Source organism: Archocentrus centrarchus, chromosome 22 (assembly GCF_007364275.1).
Source record: "Archocentrus centrarchus isolate MPI-CPG fArcCen1 chromosome 22, fArcCen1, whole genome shotgun sequence".
Classification (NCBI taxonomy): domain Eukaryota; kingdom Metazoa; phylum Chordata; class Actinopteri; order Cichliformes; family Cichlidae; genus Archocentrus; species Archocentrus centrarchus.
Window position 1 is genome coordinate 14,698,137 of NC_044367.1, and position 8,744 is coordinate 14,706,880.

General features: G+C 37.6%; 1 protein-coding gene across 1 annotated transcript; it reads left to right on the plus strand.

Moving 5' to 3' along the window:
* The first annotated feature begins 4,751 nt into the window (after positions 1-4,751).
* Positions 4,752-6,956, plus strand: LOC115773003 (cathepsin L1-like). The gene is made up of 8 exons (XM_030719493.1): positions 4,752-4,843; positions 5,136-5,240; positions 5,473-5,615; positions 5,718-5,915; positions 6,010-6,201; positions 6,274-6,439; positions 6,559-6,664; positions 6,857-6,956. The coding sequence occupies exons 2-8, from the start codon at positions 5,141-5,143 to the stop codon at positions 6,954-6,956; spliced, it is 1,005 nt and encodes a 334-aa protein (XP_030575353.1). The 5' UTR covers positions 4,752-4,843; positions 5,136-5,140.
* Positions 6,957-8,744: the final 1,788 nt, after the last annotated feature.

The following is an 8,744-nucleotide window of genomic DNA, read 5'->3' on the forward strand; positions in this document are numbered from 1 at the left end:
ATGGCTTGTTTAAAACGTCTTGTCAGTTTACTTTCAAATATAGAAACTAAATCTTTTTTTATTGTAATTTAGTGCGCTCCGCAGGCTCAAAACTTGGCTCCGTTCTGCAATGACTCAAAACAGACTTAAACATGTTGCTGTCTGTCATGTCCATCAGGATAAACTTGCCTTACTGGACAATTTGCAAGCAATTTGTGGCTGCAAATGAAAGGCGGAAAAAACATTTACGCTCTTTTGCCTAGGCCAATGTTTTTTAACCTTTTGTGTGCTCCTGTTTGGCCAATTATTAAATGCAGGGCTGTAAAGTGCAAGAGCACACTGTCAGTTTCAGTGAGGAACACAGCTTGTCTATTAAATGTGAGAGCTATCACTTTTATTTATTTCTGTTGGTTATTATTTTTATTGATATTTATTTTTATTTACTAGATGTTGTTTTTGTTGGCCAAACAAACAGAGTTTAAAAAGTGAATAATTTGTTCATTACATTATTTGTGAGGGTTCTACTGCCAGTCAACCTACATAAATGCATTTTTGACCAGTATTAAATGTTGTCAACCAATAAAACACATCAAAGTTTGCACTTGTGTGTGCTACTAAATTATTTTTGTGCTACTGAAATATTTAGCTTGCTAGTACCAGTGCAGCCACCTGATAAAGTAAGTGTACAGCCCTGGAATGACATGGTCATTATGCTTGATAAAAGACCCAAGCGATTTTGTTTGGTGGTTTGCCCACGTCTTACGATTATAAGACATACATATGTAAATGATAAATGCAATAATATAGGTGTACACAACACTATTTTTCCAAGAAACATTTGAAAAAGAAGAAAGTAAAAGATCAAATAGCATTTTTTTATGCTTTGCTCAGAGTATTTATGGATTTGTCAGGTTTCAGATATGTGTCCCCCCCAATAGTAAACTCATTCCTACGCCCTTGGCAGTAACCCTATTCTAATGTTTTTGTGATATGTTGTTGCAATCAAATTAGAAATAGACTTTTTTTTTCTTAAAATGGTACACTTTCCCAGTTTAAACATTTGATATGTTTTCAGTGTTCTATTGTGAATAAAATATGTGTTTATGAGATTTCCAGATCACTGCATTCTGTTTTTATTTACATTTGGGAATTGGAACTGGGGTTGTAAATTGATAATTAATTATTAACTTAACTTTAAAATAAATGAATGAAAATAAAATTTTGTGTTATTTAAAGTTTAGATGGAAATCCTGGCAATTCAGTGCAGGCTTGAAAAACTGTCAAACATGGTGAATGTGCACAAGGCAGTGCCTGGCCAAAGCCACACATGATGACGGAAGTTAAGGAGTTAAGGATTAGTTAGGTGAGGGGTTAGGGTCAGCTCTGCTGCCGTCAGGTCTGCTATAAGGTATAAGGGTAAATGTTGATAAGGACTCAGCTTGACTCTCCTTTGCATATAGGCCTGTGATTAGTTACTTTTCAATCCACTGATATGAGTGTGGTGACATCAATGGCGCCAGATCACAGCATGATCTGACAGGCATTACAAGGGTAGGTCACAAGAGGGCGCCAGAAGTCCCTCAACAAATACGGGAGTGGTGAAAACAGCATCAGAGAGCCTCTGCTATTTTTCGGAATCAAAGTTAAGTCATCCAACCGATTTATTCTGGCATTTTAAGTACAACACTACACCCTTCCTGCTTCCATAGGAATTAAGCGGGTAAGCAGCAAACAGGTGCTGATATTCAAATGTACTTGAGCCCCCTGCTGTACACTCTGCTGACCTATGACTGCTCAGTCACACACTTCTCTTTCCTGTTGTCCTATTGTCTCCCTGTGGCATCACTGATATCACAAATAGCATTGCCATCAGGGCAGCAGACGCAGTACTCTCCACTAACCTCCATAAAACCTAGTGCATTGAAAATAATTCACATTGTACAAAGTTTTTTTTGTTGTTACTGTCTTTAGGTCAGTCAAAAATGACCTTAAAATGGCCTTAAAGGGCATAACAGTTCTCTCTCCTAAACATGCACATAAACTGATTTCAGTATTGATTATATTTCTTTTTATGACAATCTTGCTATTCTTCCAAAAGGTTTATGCTGAACATGGACCAAAACATTGTACATGACAGCATCTCCTTCTTCATTTCTGCCCTGTGCAAGATGTTTAGGAGCGATTATTGCTTTAACATCCATGACCCTTCACAGCTGGCATCAGCTGTACAGAGGTATGTCTTTTTGGATTGGCTTCATACAATATGTTCACTTTACTGAACTGGAACAAATCTGAAGCAGCTGATGTATTGACTTGGGGATTAGGGGACTTATCATTTGACCATTTTACTAATAAGTATCTTTAAATTAATAGCTTCAATGAGGAAATGATTACTTTGTTACTGGTTAAATTTTTGTTATTAACACACTCGTTTGTTTTCCTTCTATTTCCCAAGAATTTCAAATTTAGATTCATCTCACCAAGGAAGATGAGACTAAGACTAACAAAGCAAAACAGGAAACAACAGAGTACAGAGACGCAGCTGTGACAACAGTGGTAATGGAACTAAATACAAAACACATAAGGCACGGGACATGACACAAAGGAACAAACCTGACACTGGAACACAGACAAGAACAAACGAAACAGGAACTAATAACAGGACTTATAAACTATAATGAACAAAGAATCAAAACATGCAAACTGGGACACACAACTAAAGAATCTCAATAGAAACAGAACCCAAAAGAACAAAACACAAAATGCTGGGCAAAAGGCGCAGGACCATGACGATCAGAGAGAAAGAGTAAACAAATACCAGCAATACTGAACATTTTAACTTTACTAGTTAAAGTTGAAGGAATACCTGGCTCTACAGAGCTCTGACTCTTTGTTAGCCTGTAGTGGTGTGCGATACTGCAAGATTTGGTATTTTATCTGATACCAAGTAAATACAGGGTCACTATTGCCAATAGCAATACTTTTTAATAATTCTGAAGAATTTTCATGATGTTTAAGTGTTTTGTGATTTTTTTCCTTCCTTCTGGATCATTAATTAGTTAAAAACCAGGATAGAATTGGGAAAAGTTTATAGGTAAATAGAAAATACTATCAAAATAAAAGTTTTTGTTCTGAACAGTAACATTAGAACAATAACATAACAATTTTTCCCCATACATTGTGATGTCTGGATTTTTTTCTTAGATAAAGTGTACAAAATGATCACTCAAGAACAAATTAAAACTTTTTTTCAGGTAGAGTGTTCAGAAAGTACAAAAATGTAATAAAAAATATCCCTTCATTCACTAATTTTCTGGATTTTTCTTAAATAAACAAGCTGTACAAAATTATCACTCCACAATGTTATAAAACATTTACGCTTCTGGCCCCGCCCCCTATTTCCAGCCTGTGATTTGATGTCAAAAATGTAAGACAATTTGGCCCTTTAAGTTACTTTTTTGACATTTCGCTAACTCCTCTTAATTGGAGGGGAAAGTGAAATGTCAAAAAAGTTAAAGCTTTGAACGTTAGTGCTTTGAACACATGAAGCACATTAAGAAGACTAAAAGTTACAATATAATTGGAAGATCAACACATGAACCTTTGATCCAATACAAATAGAAAAGGAAACTCATAATAGAGATAAAAATAATGAATAATCAATAATAAACAGTGGGCTCCAAACCATCTCTCAGAAGGGGAAATAAGGGGTGAAAAGTCTGTTTTACTGAAAAATACAAGTGTAACATTAGCAGCATTAGTGTTTGTGAGGAGAACACGAGGAGAGGGAAGTATCCCATGGTGCTTTCAAACTGAAAGGAAAACATTATAGTGGCATTGTGCGAGTCTGGGCCTGTTTATTGATATTGCATGTACAGAATGAGTACATTTGCACGCACCGGGAGAGTGTCATTGTTTCAACTGACAACAACTTTTTTCAGCTGACATCAATAATTCAAACCAACCAAAAGTCTGAAACATGGGAAGCTTTTAAAAAGAATATCTGATCTGTGAACGTTTATCTAGGATTCATCAACTGCGTCCCCAAGTAAGGAGACAGAAAGTGAAGAGGTAAAAGTAAAAGGTGATTCGACTGGCATAATGTAACAAGAATGGAGTCTCAGTCTGAAATTTTCCAGCTGACTCTTTTCTGTTGTTTCAATAAGCCAGTGTGAATATTACAGAAATGTCTCAGTGGTAAAGATTTTGGTAAGTGGTACATATTACAATCAATCTATTTTACCAGCTTTCAACTGTGGAATGTGCAAAATCATGTAGTCATAAAGAACAGTTTGACAAGCCAGGGCATGCTGGGCTAAGCTAATCGGCTGCTCTGATGCTATCCAACTTCGGCTCATGAATCAGCTCCTACTCAAACACACCTCAGAGCTCTGCAGAGATCTGCACTTGAGATCAAAGCTGATTGCTGAATGTCACCAATGTTCCTCCACCTGACCTCAATTCCAGTGAACAACTGTGGAAGAGTGAAATATCTAAAGGCCCTTTGGAACATTGTCAAATCCTACAACAAATCGCAGAGAAACCATCATGTCCTCAAAAAAAAGAAAAAATTTGAGCTCTAAGCAATTATTCATGACACTTTAGTAAACTGCTTTTGCTGAGGCTGAATAAAATGATTTCCTCAAAGAGTGGTGTTATGTGATCCTCCACTTAACGGGGCTCGACTTAGCCCCACCTTTTTCTATGTCTGACTTTCTTTCTGTTTGTATATGAGCGGCTGGCAGTCACCAGAATCAGTGTGTAACTATAGCCAGCTATATAAGAACTCCTCTCTGACACAGACTGATTTCAGTCATAGGTGGTTATACCCCAAACTTCACATCAGATACAGACACCAAGACAGGTAAGTAGCTACAGCACATACAGTGAGACACAGACAAGTGTAATACACTGATGGAAAGAAAAAAATAGAGATTCATGAATTTGAGAAAGAACTGGAGGAAGGAATAAAGCAAACATACAAAATAAAAAAGCTCAAAGAAACTGAGACACAGAGCAGATCATGGGAGTGTTAAAATGACATACAACATCATGACAGAAAGCATTTTTAAAGGTGACATCAGAAACATGAGAAACAACCTGTGTGGTTTCCTACAAGTCACAAAGGATCTCTGCCTTTTTCTGCTGGTTTTCAGTGAAGATGAAGTTGCTGCTAGCTGCTGCTGCTGTTCTGGCTGTAGCCAGCTGTGCCAGCATCTCTGTGGAAGATCTGGAGTTTCACGCCTGGAAACTGAAGTTTGGTGAGACAGTAGATGATGTTGATCATGTTTTGTAGTCTTTAAAATATTGTCAACAAGCCTCAAATTTGGAAAGAAATGTGAGCCCATTCTCTTATGTTCACTTGTGTAAAGGTTCAATAGACTGGAGTACAGGGAATTCTCTTAGCTGAGATTAGATTTTTATTTGTTAATGATTGATCACAGATCATTTACTTTTGTTCTGTTTCTGGTAATTTCCTTTTCTGACTGGCAGAAAAATCCTATCACTCTCCATCAGAGGAGGCTCAGCGGAAGCAGATCTGGCTCAACAACCGAAGACTTGTGCTAATGCACAACATGTTGGCGGACCAGGGTTTGAAGTCCTACCGCCTTGGTATGATGTACTTTTCTGACATGGTATGTGCAGAAAAAGATGTCTTATTCAGATTTGCATATAAGGATGCAGAAAATTACATTTTGGATAATTTTGTCCCCATTAATGTTGTCCCTCTTCATCAGGAAAATGAAGAGTACAAACAGCTGATTTCCCAGGGCTGCCTTGACTTCTTCAATGCTTCTCTGCCTCGCCGTGGCTCTACCTTCCTGCGACTGCCTGAAGGTGTTGATCTGCCCGACAGTGTCGACTGGAGAGCTAAGGGATATGTTACTGATGTCAAGGATCAGATGCGGTGTGGCTCCTGCTGGGCCTTCAGTGCAGTGAGTACATAAAATTTAGTATTATGTATTTTTGTAACATGGGGAATTCTGTTTAACTGTTGTCTGGTTTACAATTGATGCATCCTTACTGCAGACTGGTGCACTGGAGGGTCAGAACTTCAGGAAGACAGGAAAGCTGGTGTCTCTGAGTGAGCAGCAGCTGATCGACTGCTCTGGCAGCTTTGGCAACAGGGGCTGCAATGGGGGCTGGATGGACCGGGCCTTCTGGTACGTCAAAGCCAATGGAGGGATTGACACTGAGGAGTCCTACCCTTATGAGGCTAAGGTAAATAGACAGCAATATGCCAAATACATGTCACATCAGATCTCTTGTTGATGTAAATCACCTGTCAATTAGGATGGATTTTGCCGTTACAACTCTAAAACTATTGGTGCCACATGCAGCGGCTATGTTGATGTGAATAGATATGATGAACAAGCTCTGAAGGAGGCTGTGGCCACCATCGGTCCTATTTCTGTGGCCATTGATGCTTCTCAGCCGTCGTTCCGATTCTATGAATCAGGTGCAGACACTGAAACACTGTGTTGAAAATGCCAAGACAAATATATTTAAATTAAAAAAAGAAAGGCAGTGTTTTAGTTGTTTTCTATACATGTCAGTCTAATTTACATGTATTTAAAGGAGTGTATGATGAGCCCGAGTGCAGCAGTTCAAAGCTGTGCCATGGTGTGCTGGTTGTGGGTTATGGTACTCACTATGGACAGGACTACTGGCTGATCAAGAACAGGTAAATACCCATATGTGATGTTTATATTCATGCACTTCACAGTGCTGATGCACAGCTGCATAAAAGATCTTCACAAAGACATGCGGCTCAATTTGTCTCTACATTTTGTTGAACTAGTTCAATTCAAATTACAAAAACTCATTTTCAGCTGCTAAATGTTGTTAAATGTTGTTAATTTGTATCTTTCTGTAGCTGGGGTTTTAGATGGGGAGACATGGGATACATTAAGATGAGGAGGAACAAATACAACCAATGTGGGATTGCTACTGAAGCGAGTTACCCTCTGGTCTGAAGAGCTGGGAAGAAAATGAGGTGCATCTTTTGAGCATCATCTTCAAAGATTAATCCAAAAATATATGTGTGTATTTTATGGTTCATTAACTGGTTTATTAATTACATTTGAAGGTCTAGGACAGAGGTGTCAAACTCAATTACAGAACAGCCCAAAATTGAAAAGACAGTTATAGTGGTGGGCCAAAAAGGATTACATTTATTGAACAGTCAACAACTGAAAATATTTTAATCAGCAATATGTATTTGAATAGCTAGAATACAGCAACTTTCCTCAACACATAAATATAATACACAAAAATATAAAATTGTATTTTTCTTCAAAAGTAACATCAGGCAAAATGAGACTATTTCAAGCTGATTAAAATTTGCAAATTTTATCAAATATGCAAATGATTTAAGCAGCGTGTATGCAGAGTTGGGGATCATGTTAGGAATTAAGTAAAGACCTGCTCTGTGATTTTTTTTTTTTTTTGGCCCCATGGAAAGTGGTATAAGATCCCTTTTTGCATCTGCACCTCCCACAGGTGCAACTTTACTTGAAAAGCTTTCACTGCGTCATACATGTGCTAATCACACGGTCCCGCCCCTGAAGCTTCAGGTCTAAAGCAGAAATGCATCATTATGTAGCACAGACAGACAAACACAGTCACTTTGAGTTTGTTGGGTCTTTTCCTTTACGTTTCATGAACTGACAAATTTCCTCATGTAGCTTGAAAAATCAGCTGTTTCTCGACTCAACCATCACACGTTTTGACAGCTGTTGCAGTGCATAGTGGGATTTGTAGTATAAGTGGTGGGAGCGCGATGGCCATTAATAACTGCCATATGAAACTCTTGCTGGCCATATATAATTATATCATGGGCCAGATCCGGCCCGTGGGCCTTGAGTTTGACACCTGTGGTTTAGGCCTTGGTGAGGCTGAGACCAGTGACATATAATTAACTTTTGTCATTTCTTTTGTTTCCTTTTCTTAAGCGAATTATGTAAGGAAATGTCTTTTTGCTTTTGATGTGTGATTTTGTTTAATGAAATAACTCTTTAAAGGCTGCCAATAAATGTTGTGAATAAAACATTTCACACTGAGACATAAAAAAATCCCTTGTGTGTGTTTCACTGTGTTAGCAATGTGTGATTTAATAACCACGCAGTGGTTTTTTAGCATTAGAAAGTGTTGTACTATTAAATTCAACCGTATTATCCAGAGAGAGATATTCAGGACCTGTGTGTCCAGTCTTCTCTGATTTACCCCTGGCGTTTCCTGTAGCACCTTCATGGATTACATTTATGTTTAAATGAGAAATGTCTCAATAGTCATCAGTTGGCATGAAATGGTAAAACAGTATTTGAAATGTCTGAGTTATGCACCTTCAACTGGTTGTTATTGCAACAAGATCAATATGATTGTGGAGTTAGTTTCCATCCTATCATTATACAGTAATGTTTATATTACATGTTTGTATCCAATATTTTAATGGATTAATATTTAATAAACCACTGCAAACTGTAGATTGCAACACGGACAACGTAAACTAATAGTAATATTTGTCACATAGATTGATAGACGGTATTTATTTCTGTATTTTTGAAATAATTACTGAGCAAGCAAACAATTTATAAAAATACCATCTGGCAAAAATCTGGCAATGTGCACTTAATAAAGAACTAATAACAGTTTGCAGCTGTGGCTACAGTGAAATGCAAATTTCTATCAAGATCCAATTAAAATCCAATCAATTCTATTTATACAGAGCCAAATCACAACAGTCACCTCAAAGCCTCTTTGTT

What these genes read in the sequence shown, in the direction of transcription:
- LOC115773003 (XM_030719493.1), top strand. Translation starts at nt 5,141, where the DNA reads ATGAAGTTGCTGCTAGCTGCTGCTGCTGTTCTGGCTGTAGCCAGCTGT. An exon ending in CCTGCTGGGCCTTCAGTGCA is followed by an intron (nt 5,916 to 6,009) that starts GTGAGTACATAA and finishes TCCTTACTGCAG; the next exon opens with ACTGGTGCACTGGAGGGTCA. An exon ending in GTTCCGATTCTATGAATCAG is followed by an intron (nt 6,440 to 6,558) that starts GTGCAGACACTG and finishes ATGTATTTAAAG; the next exon opens with GAGTGTATGATGAGCCCGAG.